The sequence below is a fragment of the Ctenopharyngodon idella genome, chromosome 11, assembly GCF_019924925.1.
Source record: "Ctenopharyngodon idella isolate HZGC_01 chromosome 11, HZGC01, whole genome shotgun sequence".
Classification (NCBI taxonomy): domain Eukaryota; kingdom Metazoa; phylum Chordata; class Actinopteri; order Cypriniformes; family Xenocyprididae; genus Ctenopharyngodon; species Ctenopharyngodon idella.
This window is the reverse complement of record NC_067230.1, coordinates 2,173,950-2,196,241: the sequence shown is the minus strand read 5'-3', so window position 1 is coordinate 2,196,241 and position 22,292 is coordinate 2,173,950. Positions and strand designations below refer to the sequence as shown.

The 22,292-nt window shown below is 37.7% G+C and overlaps 1 protein-coding gene across 1 annotated transcript; it reads left to right on the top strand.

Annotated features, from left to right (window-relative positions):
• The first annotated feature begins 780 nt into the window (after positions 1 to 780).
• LOC127522766 (dynein heavy chain domain-containing protein 1) lies at positions 781 to 8,853 on the top strand. The gene is made up of 10 exons (XM_051913040.1): positions 781 to 911; positions 1,027 to 1,118; positions 1,226 to 1,415; positions 1,526 to 1,651; positions 1,747 to 1,838; positions 1,926 to 5,064; positions 5,486 to 5,612; positions 5,792 to 5,981; positions 6,078 to 6,345; positions 6,738 to 8,853. Exons 2-10 carry the CDS (start codon positions 1,077 to 1,079, stop codon positions 8,486 to 8,488), a joined length of 5,925 nt encoding a protein of 1,974 aa, XP_051769000.1. The 5' UTR covers positions 781 to 911; positions 1,027 to 1,076; the 3' UTR covers positions 8,489 to 8,853.
• The last annotated feature ends 13,439 nt before the right edge of the window (positions 8,854 to 22,292 follow it).

Below are 22,292 nucleotides of genomic sequence, written 5' to 3'. Positions count from 1 at the left end.
CCTCCACTCCCTACAGGAAACTGTGAGAAGGAATTATACACACATGACTTCAAATGATATTCTCTCAATTAAGCAGGTAGATGTGAAAATATGTCATTTATTTCATTGATTTTAATGAGTTGCAAAATCTAACAGTCAGCTATTTCTGCAGGTAGTTGACTTGTGGAATCAGTTTGTTCCACTCCTGAAAAAAGCTGCAGAAGTGGTTACCCAGCAGCTTCCTTCTATGCTTGATACACTGGACAGCAATGTTTCCTCATTAGTAAACGAATTAGACAACCTGGTTTCAAGAGCCACCTCTGGACACTATCTTGACCCTGACCAGAATGGCAAAGAAATGCCTGTCCAGCTGAAAGAATTGTGCAGTCAATTCTATGTGATTGCTGAGCAGTTGAATGATCATAGCAGAGCCAGTGAAATTCTGAGAGGTAAGACAATGTGCTCAGGATCCTAAACAACTCTCTTTCAGTGGTTTTAATGCACTGGTTTCATGTCAGTGGTTTCATTTATTCTTTCAGGTCACCAACTGGATCTCACTTTCGTGACTGTAGCACAGCAGAATATTGAAGCAAGGAAAGGGCTCTGGGAGCTGATGAGCATGTCGTCCAAAAAAATTCAAGAGTGGAAGCTACTGAAGTTCAGGAAGGTATGTAGTTACTAACACCAACCAGTTTTTTTGATTCTGCATATAATGCTTCTCTTGCATTTGCAGTTTGAGGTGTCTAAAACCCAAGACAAGGTTAGCGAATGGCTACAGCAGGCAGAGGCATTTGCAAAAATTATACCCTCCCATGATGCTTTGCTACAGAAAACCCTACAGATTTTGCAGGGGTTCAACCAGCTACTCCCTGTTTTGAATAAGCTGAGAAGCCCCACACTGAAAGAGAAGCACTGGAGAAACATCTCAAAGGGTAAATGATACAAACATACATAAGTGTCAGGTTAGTTTCAGATAGTTTTTAATTAGTAGGAACCTGTAATATCATATATACTAGGGACCAACCATCAATATAATTGTTTCTGTAGGAGTTGGTCTGCTGTATGACCGTGAATGCGAAGTAACGCTGGCTGATCTCATGTCCAAAGAGCTACAGAGGCATCAAAGTAAAATCAACAAGGTTCAGTAGAACTTGTTCACACTTGTAAGCATGTAATGTGAAAACTTAACATTAACTGCTTTTCAGTTATTATAAGCTATGGGGTATGGATGTGCATTGGCTTCCAGATCTGCCTAGATGCCAAAGCTGAGGCAGACATGGAACAGACATTCAGAGCACTTCAGAGACACTGGAAAGGGGCAGAATTCCATCATACCAGGTTCATTATTACTGTCCAGCAACAGCAGAGCCCACAACAATCCAGTCAAAATGTACCAAAGCATCACATTCGTGATGGTGGAACCTTCACCATTATTGGTAAGTTATATACTCTCCCATCTATACAGCTAATCTCAACTATTAGTACAGATCGTACAGTTACATGCATATATAACATTTTTTTTTATTTTTTTTTTTATCTCTTTCAGGTTTAGAGATGCTTTTGGCTAAGACTAAGGAAAGTGTTCTGACCTTTTCTGATATGCTGCGTTCTCAACATGTTGCTGAGTTTCAGAAAGATGTTGAACACTGGCTGCTGCTTTTACAAGAGCAAGGTATATTCCTGACATATGTGTCAACAGTTTGTATCTGGACAGTAGAGAGTGTTAAGAAATGTTAATTTCTTGTTTTCTTTTGCCTTTAACTATAGGTGAATTGCTTGATATATTTGAGCGATATCAGCAGAAATGGATCTTTTTAAGCAGAACATTCAATGAAATACGCTTCCGGAAGTCTGAGTTGGTATGTTTTTGATGTAATGCTTAGTTTGTTTAATGCAGTTTAAGTGAAACAATTTTCTCTAACTGATCAAACTTTCTTCTATTGTAGCAAGAGAAGTTTCACCCAGTGGATAAGGTATTTCGTGAAATCATTGAGATCACAGTTAATGACCCACATGTGTCCAGTTTTGTTCAACTGAGTGAATCAACAGAGGCCAGTGACAGTTTACAAGGACAGAGTCTATGTGCTGCCTTTATGAATGGACTCACAACAATGGAGGAGATTTCCAGTCATTTACTCTATGTCTTAGAGTCACCACGAAGCCAGTTCCCTAGACTCTACTATCTCAGTGATGGAGAGGTGATAAAACTTCTCTCTTTACAGCTCCCAGCACCTTCCTCCCTTTTACCTATGGTGCAGAAATGCTTCAAGGGAGTGAAACAGCTTGATGTTCAAGTTGAAGATGATGTTTGCAGTGAAAATTATTTATCAGCTCTAAGTAATGAACAAATGTGGGTACATGGTGTACATGGAGAATTTGGTGAACATGTTCCCTTCGTCTGTCCTCTTGAGTCAAACCTCTGTCCTGTGGCTTGGCTTAATCTCTTTGAGCAAAAATTGTATCAAGCAGTGAAACAGACATTTCTGAAATGCTTAGCTGTCCATCAAAATTCAATGCTTGAAAAGCTTCCTGGCACCCCAGACCTGATTGGGAATAGCAAGGGGAACAGTTCAGAAGTAACTCATGAATCTCCTTCATTGTTGAAACTCATATCTCAGTTTCCTTTGCAATGTCTTTTGGTGGCAGAGGAAGTTTTGTGGTGCAGTATGGTCCAGAAGTCATCACATTGTACTACCACTGGCATGTGGATGAGAATCAAGTCCCAAAGTGCAGCAAAACTGCACTATTTGTGCCAGCTTATAAAAGAACACGCTGCAAATTCAAATGAAAAACCATCCCAACGCACTTTGACAGCTTTGCGTGCCTTGGTTATGATGATCATGAAGCACTCTGGCCAAACCGATGGGCTTGTTGAAGTAAAAGGAGATTTGGAGTCCTCTTTTGAATGGCACAAGCTTATGAAATATTACATTATCCCAAATGCTGATGCAACGACTTCTGATTTACTTCCATCTCAAGAGGATCAGACTGTCTGTGTTGACATTCTGAGCACACAATTGCCATATGGCTATGAATACATTGGACCTAAGAATTGGACGATGGTGACTACCCCTTCAACTGAGCAAGCTTACATGGGCATAATTCTTGCCTTATCAAGCTTCAAGTGTGCTTTCATCAGTGGACCCCACATGTCAGGCAAACAGCATGCCGCTGTGCAATTGGGTTATGCACTGGGACGACAAGTGGTCATCTTGAAGTGTTGTTTAAGTACTGGTTCCTCAGTTGTTTCCCAAATGCTTCTAGGTGCTTTTCAAACTGGAGCTTGGCTTGTGCTTGATTCCGTGGAGTTGTTGGGACAAGGGACATTGTCTGAGCTGGGACAACATTTGACCGAAATTCATCAACATTTATCAGCAGTTCAAAGACAAGCACAAAAGGAAGGACATGAGTTGTCCTCCACAGATGGAAAGTGTAGCAGTGGAGAATTCATCAAAAAGTACAACAGTACAGTGAATGAGGTGGAATGTCACATTGCTGGAAAAAATATTTGGGCCAAGCTAACTTATGGATGTATCACAATCTCAGATAATGGCTACTCAACTGAGATACCAGAAATTTTGAGAGCTGCAATGAGGCCTGTTGCAATGATGCAGCCACACTACAGAATCATTGCAGAAGCGATGTTGGTGTCATTCGGATTCTCTGAAGCAGCTACAATAAGTCGCCGCCTGGACTCTCTCTTTAGCCTTGCTAAGGATTCACATTGCCTCCCTGATTTTGTCAGTGGATATCAGACCTCTTGGCTTGTCCTTCTCAAAAATGTGATTGTTGCCTCTGGAACACATTTACATCTATCTCGTCATTTGGAAGAAACTGATAAGGGTACATTTTCTAGTCAGAATGAAACAGGATCTGCAAATACAAACCTTGAAACAATGCCAGAGAAGGTCAAGTTTGTTAATCAGTCTAATGCAATTAAGAATGCGAAGTTAGAGGAGCAAGCAGCAATCAAAGGAGTTCTGTCAGTCATGCGGTATACTGTCTCGGATCCAAAGAGAGCATCACAGTTTCATATATTATTTGAGGAAATCTTTCCAAAAGTGAGGTACTTTCCAAGTCTACAACAGTTCATTGATCAAGAGGAACAAAGTATGCTTAGAAATGTAGTGGAAGACGAGTCACAACAACAAGGATTTTATCCAGACACGCAAATGCTTCAAAATGTGTTGATCTTGCATCAAGCTCTGAAGCTCTCCAATGTTGTAGTGCTCGTTGGACCAGCAGGTAGTGGCAAAACAATTTTGTATCAAGCCCTTGTGAGTGCACTTAAAAAACTTTCCAGGGATCTGGAGGTTGAATCAGCTTGTCATCCTAATGGAGATCTTAAAGACATCTATCGTCATTTGTCTATGTCATGTTGGGGCTCTGTTAGCACCGAGGTCATATTCCCCAATACCTTGTCCCACAAACAGTTTTTTGGTGGTTATTTTGGCATAGGCAACTCCTGGTCTGATGGAGCTTTCACTAAAGCATTAAGACACTCAGAGCAGCCATTGCCCATCGACCCTTTCAAAAGAAAGAAAACTGTGCAAATGCAGCAAGTGAAATGGATTGTGCTGGATGGTGATCCATTTGGCAGACCTGCTTGGATGGACTCTTTGATTACTCTTTGCGATCTTGAACATCCTCATCTTTACCTTTCATCAGGAGAGAAAATTGAGCCATCAAGACTGAAAATACTAGCTGAGGTCACAAACCTTGGTGATTCAACCCCCTCTGTAGTGACACACTGTAGTCTGGTATATGTTTCTGGAGAGAACATGTGGAGATCTGTGTGGAAGTGTCAGATGGATGTGCTCTCTAGGGAGCATAATGTGGACCAAGTTACTCTGGAAATGTGGAGTCACCTTGCTAAAGACCTTTTCCCTGACACACTAGTGTTTCTCAAAAACAAAGCACTTTCTTCAGTGCTGGCCAGTGATGGACGTGAAGGCAGACATTCATCTAGGATTACAGATGGTTTGCAGGAAATAATGTCCTTTATTAAGATTCTTCATGCACTTTTGGTGCATTCTGGGAAAGCAGAAGACTTGAAATACACTTCAAGAAAAACTGAAACAACAGGTAGAATTCCACTCAATTCCATCTCATCAGTTGTACAAATATATGCATTTATGGCTGATTTTTCAGCTTTGGGCACTTAGCTGGGGGGTTTTATTAAAAGGAACAGGTTTTAACTTTATCTTTGTTATATGATAAAGCACATTAAAACATTTTTGGAAACATTTTTTGCTTTCATTTATTTTATTACTTTTCAACTGTCAAAATCAAATTAACTAAACTAGTGAGAATAACAAAAGTTTTTAAAGAGACAACTCCCTATAGAGTGTCCATAGTTGAAGGAACAGCCTTGTAGGTTCAGAGAATATGATTGTTTGACCTATTGAAATGTTTTATTTAATTAAGACACTGATAATCACATTTGTATAAATCATTTTTGTTAACAATGCATATAAATGTAGCTTCCACATTCTCTGTTCACCAGATAATGCACAAGTTCTCCAGCCACCGTGCAGTGATCCCATGGCTCCCTCTTCTCAATGGGGGTTACAAGCAAGAAACCTCTTTATTGTAGCTTACATTTGGGGATTTGGAGGACATTTGCACCCTAGGTATACATGTTCATATGTGAAGATATTAAATTCTAGAAGTTGTTATGATATACACTAAAAAAATGGTGTAGGATTTACTTGAAGTGAAAGAATGAAATAGTATTTTCCTGTAAAACATACTCCAATAATCCTTGTTTTGTTACAGTGTATGTAAAAGAATATGCCTGTTCTCATTGTAGACACTGGCCACATTTTGATCTTTTTGCGCGGGAGGCCCTGTATAAGAGCCATTGTGAAGTTGAGACTCCACCAGAAGGCACAGTATTTGAGCATTTCTTTGAATTCAGTGAGGAAATGAGAGACACAACCAATTTCATCAACCGCAGTAGGCGTAAGAGTCCACAGGTCTTCTTCACATCTGTGCCTCAGGTTTGCCTTTTATCTCATAGAGTTCATATTAACATCAACATTATATTTTTCCTCATTCAGCAGGTGATTAAATTGTACTTCTTGCCCTTGATATAGTACGAAATACATGCATATCTACTGGACATGCTGCTGGATGTTCAACAGCCAGCACTTCTTGTGGGAGAGTCTGGCTCTGGCAAAACAATGCTGTGCAAGTCTTTAATATCACAAGCAAGACCACACATCCATTTACCTGCCAGTCCAGGCCTTCACCGTTCTGACTTGTGCAAGGCACTCAAGAAAGTTAGATACCAGGACACTCAACTAAACAACATGAAGCCAGACCTACTTCTGTTCATTGATGACCTTCATGAAGCACCATTTGGTGAGTTTTTAAAGAAGTTACATTGAGTCAGCTGCTGGGGCGTCTGTTTTAATAAACCAAAATATAAAAACATGCATATTTATCTTTCATTATGCTTCATATATTTATTTACTTGAGCTCCCAAAAAATTATAATGAGTACAATATGGTAAACATATCATATATTGTATTCTTTAAAGATTTTTCTTCTTCAAAAACATTAGTAGTACTTCTCATCTTTTAGTCAACAGTATGTTTTAATTAAAATAAATTAATCATCATGATGCACATTTTCCATCTTCATTATCATTGACAAAATTTATATTCAAAAACTTTAACATAATATTTTTAGTAATTTCATTGACAAGGGAAACATTTATGCACTTAAGCTTATGTCTCTTTTCTTTTTTGCAGATGCTTATGGAAAAACATCAATGACTCTAGAGACATTGCGTCAATGTATTTCTAGAGGTGAAGTGTTGACATCGGATGGCTCTCACTTCAAGCTGTTTCAATCAAGAGCCATTAATTATCTAGGCACTTGCAGTGCTCCTAACGCAGACAACAGCAGTCGGATGTCTCTCCGGCTCTCTCGACTCTTCACCACGTTGTCTCTCCCAAGCATGACTTCTGAAATCCTTTTTTCTATTCATTTCTCGAAATTGCAACCATGGTTGAAAGAAATACAACCCATGCAGAGAGTTGTGGATATAGCAAACTGCATCATAACCTCAATTCTGGAGGTGTATTTTTCAGTGCGTGAATGTTTTACTGCTGCTTCACACAGTCCAAACTTCATCTTTTCTTTGCATGATATTCACAAAGTGTTTCAAGGGATGTACCTCTGGAGGCCAAGGCTTGGTGTCCAGCAGGCTCTTCAGAGTAGTCTGGGTTTTAGGAGTTTCTCTTCACCTGAGAAAAAAGTCTTTTTTCCATCTGCTCTTGGTCATGTAGCTCTTGATCTCAACATTGCCCGTCTGTGGATGCATGAGTGTTTGCGCACTTTTGGTGATCGCCTATCTTCAGAGGAGGCATGCCGAAAATTAATCTCAATTTTAGCTGAAGTTTCTGAGAAGAATTTTGGCACTAGATTGTCAGCTGAATCCCAGACACCTTCAGCAGATACATCAAGCCCTACAGATCAATCATCTGTATCAAGCACACATAATGTAAACCAGCAACTGGATTCAACCCCTTCCCAGTTGGAAGAGAATGTGTCTCCTTTGCTTGGAATGGCAGAAGTTCAGCCAGAAAGAGAAGAGAGCTATGTTGTAGAGAGCAACTCCAGCTTGTATAGTCCAGGAATTGATGAAGATGGATCCTCATACATGAAGGATGAAGTAGAAGATGATGGAAATGTTGAGAGTGAACCAGTAACATCAGAGTGTAAATCTGAATCTGCAACTGAATCCTCAAGTTGTTCATTTCAAATGATGTTTTCCTCTCATTCTCATTCTGGTGAAAACAGATATGAATACATAAACCAAAAACCAGCTGCACACAAAGAGTTTCTGCAGCTTCTACAGGAAACAACTTCTTTCTTCCAGAATGTTGTCTTTAGTCCAGAACTTTGTGAGGCGCTGAACAACATTCTTCAGCATCATGATTTTAAACGCAACTGTGTGTATCAGGAAAGAGATGTAGATATGTTGATGGACCAACTGGTTCATACCATTAAAAGCAGAGAAGAAAAAAAAAAGCAAAAGTCTGATGACACTTATTATAGTCCTACATGGGCTGTGCATCACCAGAATATACATCAGCTTGTGCATGTCATCCGAGCTTTTCTCATTCCTGGTGGACACGGGGTTCTGTTTGGAGCAACAAAGAAAACAGGCAGAAAGACCACTGTACGTCTAGCAGCTGCTCTGACGGGATACCAACTAATTGAGGTTCATCATGGAAATGAGACCAAGTTGTGGGAAATGATGAAAGAGATTTGGAGCGGAACTGCAGTGGATGTTGGACATTTGGTTCTACTGGTTCATGAGGACACCAGCCAGGCTGTTAAGGATGAACTGCTGGTAATGATGGCGAATGGAACCATCCCTGGACTGTATTCAGATGAGGAACTGAAGAATGTGAAGCTAAGGATGAAAACATGGATGAAAAGGATGAAAAATACACAGTGCCATTTGAAGGATGACCAAGCTCTTGAAATGTAGGGTATAAGTATCAGTTTCATTTCATATCGTTTACTTGAGATACTGATGTTGTTTCAATTTATTGTTTAATTAAGCTTATTAATTTGTGTTCATCGTTTTGTATCTGATTATTGAAATGTTTTTGCATTTTCATACTTGAATTTCTTGGGATTTTTGCAGCAGATCATGTCACTAAAAGTAAGGATGCACCAATATTAAAATTCAGGAAGATACTGATAAATTAATAATTATTTTAATGTTATGGCTGATAACCAGTAAATGACTGATATTAAAGTTACTATTATATGCTGTTTTGTCTAAATAAATTACAAAAATAAATAAAAACACTAAAACCAACCATTTTAAATGCTACAGGTGAATTTATGCATCACATATTCAGTACATTATTACAGAGCCCCGGACATGACATGCAGGAAAAAAATAGTAGGCTAAATCGTGCGCATGATTTACTAATTCGTTCCCTCGATTTACTAAAACGTGTGCACGATTTACTATTTCGTTCCCTCGATTTATAAATCATGCACATGATTTATAAATCGAGGGAACGAAATAGTAAATCGTGTGCACAATTTAATTTTTTTTATTGCATGTCATGTCCGGGGCTCCGTACATTATAATGTACAATATGAAAAAAAAAAAATTGAGATCTGCTAAAAATTACATTTAACAGTATTTTTGAATTAGTATTTTCAAAGATTAACTTTTAGTTAGTAGATGGCAAAGGTAATCTCAATGGATTATTAGACAACGGCAAAAGCAATCTTAATGTAAAAATAGGGGAAATGAGCAAGCATAATTAAATATTTAGTATCAAGCACCGATAAATTAAAAAATCTCTAATAATGTCTGATAACTAATATAGTACTGATATTGAGCATTTGTTCCTAATTGAAAGTAAAGATATTGTAATATAATTTACTTTTTGTGCAGGTATTTCAAAAACATCCAAAGAAATATGCATGTATTCCTGCTTTATCCTCTCCTCCCGGACAATCGTGAAATACAAACCAGAAAATATTCAGATTTGGAGACACATGTCACCAAGGCTGTGAGTCTCTGCTGTTGTGTAGAAGTGTACCAACCTTGGACCTCTGAGGCTTTAGCTGAAAGTGCCTTGTATCATTTAAAAGCCAGTGGTCAGATACCCGAGACAGATAGTACAGGTAAATCTATTGAATATAATCCTATTCCTAATTTTATCAAATGGAGAGTTTTGTGATTTTTTTTTTCATGTTTTAAAGAGTTTGTACCTTTTTATTGTTGCATTTCTAGTTGCCAAGGATAGCTTAGCTTATAATATTTCTAAGGCGATGGCAGGAATACATCTATTAGCTACAAAATATGCTGTCCCACTGCTTTATTTTCAACCATTTGGCCCTCGGTCCTACGTAGAGTTGATGGATCGGTTCTTTTTTCTCTGCCGGCAACTCTTTGAGCAAAGCGGAGTTCAGTACAACAGGTGAGGGGACTGCTAGTACAGCTGATGTATTTAAACACATATACTACCTTTCAAAACTTTGGGGTCAGTTAGTTTTTTCCTTAAAAAGAAATTCATACTTTGCTTCAGCAAGGCTGCATTAAATTGAACAAAATTGACATTTATAATGATACAACAGATTTCTATTTCAAATAAATGCTGATCTTTTGAACCTTCTATTTGTCAAAAATATATCATGGTTTCCACAAAAATATTAGCACAACTCTTTTCAACTGTGATAATAATAAGAAAAGAAAAATAAGATGCATCTTGAGCACCAAAACAGAATTATTTATGAAGTATTTTTATTAAATTAATGCAGCCTTGAAGACTTCTTTCAAACCATTATAAAACTTTGGTCACGCTTTAGTTTAGGGTCCAATTATTAACTACAACTTTTGCCTCAATAAACTCCTAATTACTGCTTATTAATAGTTAGTAAGGTAATTGTTAAGTTTAGGTATTGGGTAGGATTAGGGATGTAGAACATGCTGAATAAGGCATTAATATGTGCTTTATAAGTACTAATAAATGGCCAATATCCTAGTAATATGCATGCTATAAGCAACTAGTTAATAGTGAGAATTGGACCCTAAACTAAAGTGTTACCAAATTTTTTTAACAGTAGTGTATTAAATATTATAAACATTTTTCTTGTGTTTATTTCTTGTTTTTTATTTACTTGTTAGGTTAGCAAAGGTTCTAGCAGATGTGAAGGTCATGACCGAGAGTTCTGCGGAAGTTCTGAGCTTTAGGGCCAAATGCGAGGATAAACAGAAGGTACGTTTCAGCAGCAATGGTTAAATGGAGAAGCAGTAGGATATAGTTGTAAATGATGTTCAGAAATTATTTTACTTTGTTCAAGCGCTCAAAGAAAATGGAGCAAAGGTTGAACCTGAAACCTTTGTGTCAATAGCTCAGATCCAAAATAATCCTAATGTCCTTTTTTTTTACTATTGTACAGTATGCATTCATTTATTGTTGCAGTGTCTAGACCAGCTGCAGAGATCAGTGGATATGGCACAAAAAATCTGGGAACAAACCCGCCACCAAAGTTTGCAGGAAGAAGAACGGCTTTCCAAACTAGAGAACCAGTCACATCGAGTTCAGCAACAAGTTCAAGATGCCTTTAGTCAGGTCTGGTTTGATTAGCATGATCACACATTGGACACACTGAAATGGGATTTTCACTGTTGCTGTTTGTGTGCAGGTGAGTCCGCTGTACCAAGCAGCTGTGGAGGCACTGCAGGCTTTGAGCCAGTCTGACTTGGATGAGATGCGACACTACAGGACGCCACCTGATGGAGTTGTCATGGTCATGGACGTTATATGCATGTTATTCAACCGTCCATGTGATTGGGACAGTAGAAAGCAACTTTTGGTGCAGTCCAGCTTTCAGGTAAAAAAAAAAACCCATACTGAACCCTATGAAGCAATAATTGTTTTGAGATTTGTATAATTTTCCTCGTGCTCCACCAGGAACTGGAATTTTTCGACTTCTCTAAACTAACTGATGAGACGATTCAAAAGTTGGGTCATATAATACAGGCACCAACCTTTCAGCCAAGCTCTGTGCGAGATGTGAGCCGGGCTTGTGAATCTTTGTGTCGCTGTGTGAGAGCAGTATACCAGTATGCTTGCGAACAGCGCCGCATGGCACCTCAAAAGGCTAAAAAGTGCAATTTAGATAAGCTCATTACAGCGAGTCGAGCGAGGTTGAAGGTTGCGAAGTTGCAGGAGGAGTCAGATTGGGAAAGACTAGTTGAATTGGAGAGACAACAGGAGCTCAACAGACGAGACATGGAGTTGCTGAACGCCCAGCTTAGTACTGCAGAGGCTCAAGAGAGAGAGTCATATGCTGCTCTGAAACTGGTTGAACATCACATTAAAGATTGGACATCAGAAGAAAAGGTAGCTAAAGTTGTCAATGGCTGTTTCAACAGAATTTTTCAATGTGCATATTGTTCAAATGTAACTAGACAAGACATTTGATTTTGGTGTATTACAGGAAGCAAAGTTGGCTAAACAACACATTGCAGGTGACGCCCTGATTTTGGCAGCTGCTGTTACTTACTTGGGTCCGTTCAGGCCTGATGTTCGACAAGAGCTGCTCCAGAAGTGGCACAAACTTTGTCTGACTGGTGAAATTAACATGAAACGGGAGGACCCATGTGCAGCACTTTTTGATGATGCTCCAATCACAACTTGTGACCACTACATGGCCATTCCCATCAGTAAGACATTTCAAATTGCTTTAAATCGAATACTTGGACTAGATCTGGATCGAATCCATGGAGATTCCTCTGATCTGGTCCGAAGTGTTCTTCTCTGGGGGAATGTTGCTTGGGCTCAGCGCTGCCCTCTACTAGCAGATCATCATAAAGATGAGGAATCTCAGACATGGTTTCCTCCTGGTCAGTATGACAGTCTGTCTTTTTATATGTCTTACTGCTTAGAAATATCTTTCAGCTATAGTTAAATTTCTTTTTAGGTCAGTATACAAGAGGTGAAGAAAAAGGTCATAAGAAGGATAAATATGGACTTACAGTTTCTGCTGATGATCCAGAGTTACTTGATAAACTTAACCACGGGGCAAAAGAAGGTCAGTCATCTGCAAAGTCTTCCTTGCTTTGATCTTCGGTTTTAATTTTTAAATCTACACTGTGAATGATGTAATCTCACCTTGCTTCTATCCACTGCAGGTCTAAGAGTACTGGTGACGCATATTGAACAAGCAATATCAAACCTACAAATCCTTCAGGAGTTTGTTACACCAGCAAGTTCTCCTGGCCGGAGTTGCACAGTTAAATCTGCTCATCCTGAATTTCGCCTCGTTCTGAGCACTTCCCTTCCAGTCCAAACTCTGATACATGGTGAGTGATTGAGGATGTGTTTTGTGTTGATTCTACAAGATATGATCCTTTTAAAAGTCTCTAAAGCAGGGGTTTTCAAAAAAGTTTCCAACCATGGACCCCCAAATCTGATGATAGGACCCCTTCCTAAAAAATAAGGTCATCTACATATTTTTATGTACCTCATCTAAATTAAAATAAATGTATTATATTATATTATATTATATTATATTAATATGGAACTGTATTATTATATTATTGTACTAAACTTGTTTACATTTATTAAATATTATTTAGAAAATATTTACTTAATAGTTTTTTCTTAAACACTTTTAATGTTAGATGTGTAAAGCTGAAGACATATATAGATATATATATATATATATATATATATATATTTTTTTTTTTTTTTTTCAAAATAAATATAGTTCAAAAAGCAGTTTTACAGAGAAAACCCACAGTGAGCAAGATAAAGGCAACAGAAACTTTGTAGACGAATACAACATAAATATGTTGTTACTGTAGTTACTGTATTACTGTAGAATACTGTAAAGTTACTGTATTCGTGAATGTATTCATGCTAAGAAATATATTGGTAGATTTTTTTTGCCACAAAATGTATTTCTTACTGTTAAATAACTATGATTCTTATATATGTATGTATATGTATCTTAATATCTTAAGTGAAAATGATTACTTTTACAGCCCTAAATTTATTTATTTTTTTTCCCCATTCACACATTTACATGGACCCAGTAGCGTGTTTACCCACCACGCAAAGCACGCAATTGCGTGGGGCCCTGCGGGCTTGGGGTCCCCCCCCACGATTTCTCCCAAAAAGCAGAACGCGGCTACTGCAGGGGGACCCCCCCCCCCTCCCCCTGGGACGCGATCGCAGGGCCCCCTTCTGGAGATTTGCTTAGGGCCCCCAATAACGTAAACACACCCCTGCATGGACCCTCAGTACCCATTTGGTTTCCAATGAACTGGTTTAAAAACTCCTGCTGTAAGTGTGTAAGTCCTGGTGTTGCCTAATGTTTTCCATTCCTTTTCCACATTTTCTGCTAGAAATTCACTCTTCTTTCCTGGAGGAGGTTCAAATGATTGATCTTTCTCCAAGCACATCTGAAGTTCGGGAACTTATATTGACAGAACTTATGCAGACTAAGTGCTCAGAACTGTGGAAACAACATCACCAAATACAAACACAAAAACAGACACTTCAGCATAAACTTTTTCAAAACAAGGTTGGCTGGTGAAGAAGTTTACGTCTTTTTTGGAAAGCAAAGCTTTATGAAATATTCTTAAAAGCTTAATGTCATTTTTTTTATTATGATTGCAGGTTTCCCTGATGGAGTATGTCATGAATGCATCCGCACCACTTCTCCAGGACCCCGAGTTCCTTCCACACGTGTATACATGTCAGAGTGTCTCTCTTGAACTTGAGACAGCAATCAAGGAGCTATCTCAAGAGATAGATCGGCACAAACCCCTGATGGCTGATTTTTATCGAATAGCAGAGTTCACCACGTCCCTCTACAACGCTCTGCAGGACGTGGCCCGACTTTCACCATGTTATCTTTTCACTCTTCACGGATTCCTGCTCACTTTTCAGTCAGGTTTAGCTCTGGAGAACCCTGACATGAAGTTTCATAGAGATGTGGAGCCCAATGCATCAGAGATTACCTACAGAATTTTGTCTCATGTCTTTTCTCAGTATAAGCCTCGCTTGTTCCAGAACCATTCTGCTTTATTCAGATTATTGGTATCTGTTGCCGTTATTGTGCACAATGAGGGCTGCCCTGAAGTAGAACGAGTCACTTTCCTCAGAGGATTAAGCAACTGGAAATCTTCAGAGTGTTTTTTATCACCATCCACACAGTCTATCCCCAAGCTGCCAAGCTGGATTCAAACACACTCTCAAGATGATGTCTATCTGTTAGAGACGATTGCACCCTTCAGGGGTCTTGTATCATCTCTGGTAAATTCATCCAAGCTATGGCGGGAATACCTGCGGTTTCCTTCCTCCACAGTGATTGGACCAGTCCCTTGTCAGTCTCACTCTCATTTGTCCACAATGCAGCGGGCTATTCTGTGGAAGACGCTGTGTCCTCAATGGCTAGCAGCAGTGGAAGAGGACCTTACAGCCTGTGCGCAAGGACATATGCTGCATTCATTTACTGGAGACCTGGGCTCTGTGGAAATGATCTCCAACCTTTTGTCCAAAAATGAAGGTCCTGTAGTTGTACATTTACCAGATAAAAACGTGCCAGTAAGCATCTACCCTCTCCACTTGATTAAACAAGTTGCACAATGCCAAGCAGACAACAAAGGGGTAAGTTACTTGAAATAAAAGTGAAATGAAATTAAATAAAATATAAATATCAGATAAAAAAACTCAAACAAAAGCTAAAAATGTTGTCTAGGCCACTAACTGAAATAAAATAAGTTTTAGATGAAGTACTAAAATGTCTAAAATTAAAATAAAAATCATTTGTGACCCGTGCTGGCAAAATGAGTCGAAATGCGCACTGACTCATTTCGAGCTACAGGCAAAAAATAATTGAAAAATGTAAATTTTGGTCGAAATTGAGGTTTTCACAAAAATTAGTTCATCAAGTCCTCGTCTAGCGATCCTAATGCTCCAAATAGCAATTAAACAAATAAAAGTATCTTTATTTGTACGTTTTCTGAGAGGAGTACCTTTTCTTTGTCCATGAAAAATGACGTTATTCTCTGCTCGCTTCTTGACTTCTGCCGCTTCCCTCAGCACTAGTTTGGTATAGTTGTAAAGTGCAGCATTCCAACTTTGTGAATATTCATAGGGAATTCTCGATGTCACGAGTTTGGACCAATGAAATGTAATTTTCAAACGATCTTACTCGCGCTGACTGACAGATCCAAAGCGCACGCACAAAGACGCCTCAGATGGCGTGCGATCCAGATATACACATATACACAGAATTACAGTATTTAAAAAAAAAATCTGTCTTGACGAGTATTCACACAAACATTATCTGTTATGTCTTAATTGAGCGTTTGGTTAACTGTTGGGGAAAAACATCTAATGTGTAACATTAGATCCGTGTGGTACAGTAGGTCTTAATATAGGCTGTCTGTTTCATTAATGTTAATCAAACAATTGTGGAATCATGGAAAAAAGTTAAATATATATATTTTTCCTATAGATATGGGTTTTGACTTGGTTTGTTCCAAATTTGTTGGTATTACCATTTTAAGGTATGGTTGCTAGGTAATTTTGTTTTGGAACCTTCAGAAAACTCGATTTTTCTCAAAATTGACTTCAAAGAGGTTTAGCTCAGTCATTTTTTGTCAAATTCCAACAAATCATACATCATTTTGAAGGTTTTTTTATGAGAATGTGAGAATAACAAAACTATTTTTTTTTTTTTTTTGCTCATTGCAACTCATTTTGCTAGCACGGGTCACAATTAATTATAAATAGATATATAAAAGAACTAAAACTAATAAACATTTAACATAATTTAAAACTTAAACTAAAATGAAAATGAAAACTGAAACTATAAAAATAAAAGTTAATTCAAAATATTAATAAATGCTATAGTAGTATATAAATAATACTAAAATAACACAAAGGTTAGTAGAAATTACCATGGATGGTGTAGTGGTTCAGGCTTATGGCTGATAGCCAAAAGGTTGCTGGTTCGATTCCTTCAAGGAGCCACCACTGTGTCCTTGAGCAAGGTAATTAGTCCTAGGTTGCTCCAGGGGGACTGTCAATGCAGTAAGGTCATGACAATGTTCTATGGATGTTGTGGAAACAAAATTCACTGGCCTAGTCATGTGGAAATAAATAAAATCCCATTTTAAAAGTCATAGCTTTGGCCTAGTGGTTAGCACATGTGCTCTGTGCTGCTCAATCCAACTTCTGACATTTCCCCTCTTCTCCTCATCAGCTCTTGACCTTTCTATCTCCCTGTCCATAGCCGCTTTTCCACCGTCAGGCCAAACATATCTTGTTGCTTAACTGTTCCATTCCGCGCTGCTCTGGCTCTGCCGGTAAGGAACCAAGCTCAAGTGGAAATATAACTGGAACCGTTCCTTGCTGTTAGAACCGTTCGGCCCGACTGTGGAAAAGTGGCTGATGAAAACTGGTCTGAAGGTCTAAAATAAAAAAATATATATCATTTTTATTTAAAAAAAAAATTTAAATCATGGTTATCATTTTATAATGAATATAACTCTGCCTTTAAATTATGTAGCGGCCTGTCATTATTGTCAACAGGTGAAGCTGAGTGTTATTTCTTTCGGGTCTGGTTGCCATCGAAATGCTGTACTCACAGCACTGGACAGCGCTGTCCATAATGGCCAGTGGTTAGTCCTGAACAACTGTCATCTGCTGGACTGTTGGGATGTCAGAGTTGTGAACAAGTTAACACAAATAGTGTCCTGCACTACAAAAGGTGACTCTAATAACCATACATACTACACCTACAAGACTTCATTATCTCATTCTAAACCACCTGGGCATTTGACAGATTTGAAGACAGATGGCGGTGGAAGTGCAGGAAGACTTGTGCATCCCCAGTTTAGACTGTGGCTCATAACTAAAGGTGACAGACCTCACTCAATCCCAGGTAGGCATTATTACACATCATAATCAGTGAAATGTTTGCACCATGGTGTAATGAAAAAGTCAACATAAAATAAAACTAATCAGGTTTATTATCTTAAAGGGTTATTTCACCCAAAAATGAAAATAATGTCATTAATTACTCACCCTCATGTCGTTCTACACCCGTAAGACCTTCGTTCATCTTCGGAACACGAATTAAGATATTTTTTATGAAATCCGATGGCTCAGTGAGGCCTCTATTACCAGCAAGTTACTTTACACTTTCAGTTCACAAAAAGGTACTAAAAACATATTTAAAGCAGTTCATGTGAGCACAGTGTTTCAACCATAATATTATAAAGCGACAAGAATACTTTTTGTGTGCCAAAAAGACAAAATAACGACTCACATGAACTGTTTTAAATATGTTTTGAGTACCTTTCTGGGCACTGAAAGTGTAAATTAACTTGCTGGCAATAGAGGCCTCACTGAGCCATCGGATTCATCAAAAATATCTTAATTTGTCTTCTGAAAATGAACGAAGGTCTTACAGGTGTGGAACGACATGAGGGTGAGTAAAAAATTACATCATTTTCATTTTTGGGTGAACTAACCCTTTAATGCATATTCCAGGTATTAGTGTGAATGATTCACAAATGAAGGTTATTAAAAAATACATAAAAATAATATAATTTGTCTTTGCATCCTTTTTTTGAAATGCAACTTAACCCTCTTTTGAAATTACTTTCCTTTTCAACTGATGTCACGTAGGCCATAAGGATGTGGAAAATAATAACCAGTATAGCCAAATATCTTTTCAGTCCTGTTTAGGCTGTTGTTGTAAGTAATCTAGCCTTTCTAAAATCTTTTTATTAGCGAATGCAGTAATTTAATGTCATTTATATCTTAATATGTTAAAAACCAAAAGTAACTAAATTTAATTTTACCTGTATTGATATTACTTCAATTTCCTGGGTTTTTGTCTTGTTTGGAAAATCTATAGGAGAAAATTACTATAATATAGGAGAAAATTACTATAATATAATTGAGCTTACACTACTGTTCTTTGGGGTATAAAATTAGTTATTTTATTCAGCAAGGATGCATTAAATTTATCAAAAATGAGAGTAAAAATATTAAATCCTGAAAAAAAGTATCATGGTTTCCGCAAAAATACTAAGCAGCACAACTATTTTCAACATTGATAATAAAGAAAGATATGAAATGTTTCTTGAGCAGCAAATCAGCATATTATAATGATTTCTGAAAGATCATGTGACACTGACGACTGGAGTAATGATGCTGAAAATTCAGCATTGCCATCACAGGAATAAATTACATTTTAAAATATATTCAAATAGAAAATTATTTGTAATTGTAATAATATTTCACAATGTTAATTTTTAATGTATTTTTGATCAAATAAATGCAGCCTTGGTGAGCACAAGAGAGACTTCCTTCGAAAACATTAAAAAAAATTACCTCAGACTTTTGAATGATATTATACTTATATTTGACAAAATCAGGGCATTCTTCATACATGTATTACGGCTATCTGGATTTTACTGTTGATGATTTGACATGATCCAGGATTGTTAGGTTCTTCGAAGTTCATCTTGGAGTTGCTGTCACAGCACAGGCCCATAGCTCAAACCTGAAGAGAAGCAGACCTAAATCACGTAAACAAGATTAGACTGAGTCTTTTTAAAGATGAAAGTCTGTCCCAGCCACTGCTATGTTCTTACAAGAGCACCCAATTGAACCAGGGAAATTAATAGTTAAAAAAATATATAAATATGTTTATATGTACATAATAATAAGAATTTAAAAATTAATTTGGAAAAAATATATATATAATGTTGTGTAGTCTCTAATAATAGACAAAGCCAGTTTTACTCATTGAGATATTTATTTGTGAGGGAATCTCATAATTTTATTGTAGCCTTATACACATTACATACAGTTAGTATGAACGGTGCAAAAATTTGAGTTTTAATTGACATTAATTTGACAGCTACTATACTAGCGGCTTGATGCAGCGCAGGAGATACAAATAATTTAAAAAATAATAATAATAATGTAATATAAATGCTATCTGCTGTGCCAAATATGTTATTGACCCTTAAGAAGCTTTAAGGGTCAATAACAACAGTTAAAATAATGAATGAATTGCTAATTACAGGTTACACTTCTTGACAATAAAAAAAGTGTAAAGCCTGTACAAATACGAGAAATCGTAAAAAATGGAAATTGTGTAACAAACGTATTTATCTATTAGAACTTTTATGTCATTTTGCCTACTTGGCTGTTTCCTTTTTTATTATGTGGTGTCATTACGTTGCTGTCTAACGCCAGTCAATCGCTGCATTGCTGATTAGGGTTTTTTTGAGTATCACTATCTGCCATTCTGCCTTTTTCAATGATCACAAGAACATGCAGTAATATCACATAACTTAATCCAAATGATTTAACCAAATCCACAAATTTGTTTGAAGAACCAAATTAGCCAGAGATTAATTAGAATGATTAAAAGATCTGGCATCAGTCAAATCATCTCAGATGTATTAAAGGTGCACTATGTAGTTTTTCCATCTGCTAGGGGGCACCTATTCAAAACAAAGGCGTAGCTTGATGATGCCAAGTTTGAGCGTGGAATCTTGGGACATGTGGTCTTCACCTCACAGCCCGTGGAATCGGGATAGGGATAGGACTTGGGCAGAAATCATGTTCATGGATGCGATTGTTAACGTTACTGTAGTATGAAGCAGAGCAGAACCGAGTGTTGTGGGAGCTGAACGAGGCCACTGGAGCAATTGTCAATTAGAGACGAACGCAACACACATCTCGCGAGCAGCGAAACTTTTATTATGCCACAGTCACCGGCGCTGCTTCCACTTTTCCAGTCATAAGCATGAGGTAACGCAGCTCTGTTTATCATATTAGATACGCTTGAGTGTGTTGAAAATGATATTATAACGTTACTCTGTGTGTTCGCTCGGTGGCTGCTGTGAGACACTTGTTTGAGATACACTGCAGTAAGCTAAATCGATTTTAGAATATCATATTAAATGCTGTGTGGCTTGTGTTGATAAATGGCATGCAATTAATTTAGAAACGTATTGTATGATGGAGAAAATGCTGTATTACTGTTACTAAAAATAAAGCTGCATCTGATTATGCTATGTTTGCTACTTCACAAAATTGTGTTTTTCTCTGAGGCATGGTAAAGCATGGTACTCGCAAAAAAAAAAATAGATTTAAACAATAAGACTAAACGTGTTGAGCTATATAACAATAATTAGTTTTCTGTCTATAAATGTAATCAAACAGTTGTCCCCTTGTCTATTAAAACATGTAATATATTAAAGCGTCTTTGTTGTTTCCATGGTTTCTACAAAATAAAACTGGAAATCGAGGGTAACGCAGGTATGACGCAATTGACAGGCGACTCACCACACGTACCGGAGCCTTGGTTAAAATAGCAATTTTCTCACGATTTGCAAATAGTTTGAAACATTGGGGATATTGTAAGTACTCAACTGAACAAAATATATAACACTGGCCTAGTGGTTTTGATATATTTTACTGCAAGAATTTTACATATTGCAGCTTTAAGTAAGGTACAAAGTACAGACCCCAGGTCTATAAAAAAGAAAGAAAAAGCATGTGTTCCTTTTAAGAGAAAATAAATCAATTGATTGCAGTTCTGGAGTCTACAGCATACAAATGCTCTCTGATGTACATAATCTATTATCTGATACAGCTGCTGTTAGGATTAGAGCCCTGCATGTGGTGTGTGATTCCTCCTGGGACCTGAAGGATGAATTGTGGTCCTCAGTAAAACAGACACTCTACTTCTCTCCTGAAGACACTGTGCACATTCAGTGTGCAGTCCTGCACTCTGTCCTGCTGCAGAGACAAACATTCAAACACCTGTGTCAAGGACAGCTTTACCTTTGGTGAGGATTTGAACATACATAACTGCACAAATTGTTATAAAACATTCAAACTTAATCTTTCCTTCATTCATAGGACTCAGGAAGATCTACTTGCTCTGACTGATGCACATCATCGCATAACCAAACACTGTAGTGACCCCACTGAAGCATTAGAGTACATAGCAGGTACTGCTGGGACGTGAAATGATTTAAAATAGTTTCCTTGGTTTAATACAAATTATGTGTTGGTTGATGTTGGTTGATCTGTTCTCTCAATAGGTCACCTGGTTTATGGGAGCCACGTGTCAGACCATGCTGATCTAGCAGTTGTGCAGAGTGTGGTTAGGGCGTGTCTAAGTCAGCCGTCTACTTCATGGGGATGTGGCCAACACATTCTTTCAGATATTATTAACTTTACAGGAAGATTTGGTATGCAAACACACCGTATCACTTAAATTTCCATAAACTATATAGCAGTGGTTCTCAGCCAGTGGACCTGGGACATGCAAACTTCCATGGTGGCCAAAATTATTTTAAAAAAATAAAGCAAAACAAGTTTTAAAGAGGACCTATTATCCTTTTTTACATTTTCAACTTTCTTTAGTGTGTAATGTTGAGCATGAAACAAGTCTAAGCACAAAGTCCATTCCAAAGGGAGTTATTCTCTATACTAGTAAGGACTATTTCTGAACTCCTTGAAACCAGGGCCGTTCTTAGGGGGTACTTTAGGGGGTTTGGTAGTGGCAAATATGCCTTGTCTCCGAAAGCTACAGCTGGTGTACGATACATGTGAATGTCTTTTAGTTATTCCACAAGTTTTTATGCGTATGCTTCTTATTTTGTATTCTCGAAGTCCATAGTTTCCTTTATCATGGTTAATTCTTCCAAGTCAATAAAGAATCACATTTCTCAAATACAGCATAATCCTCTTGCTCAACGA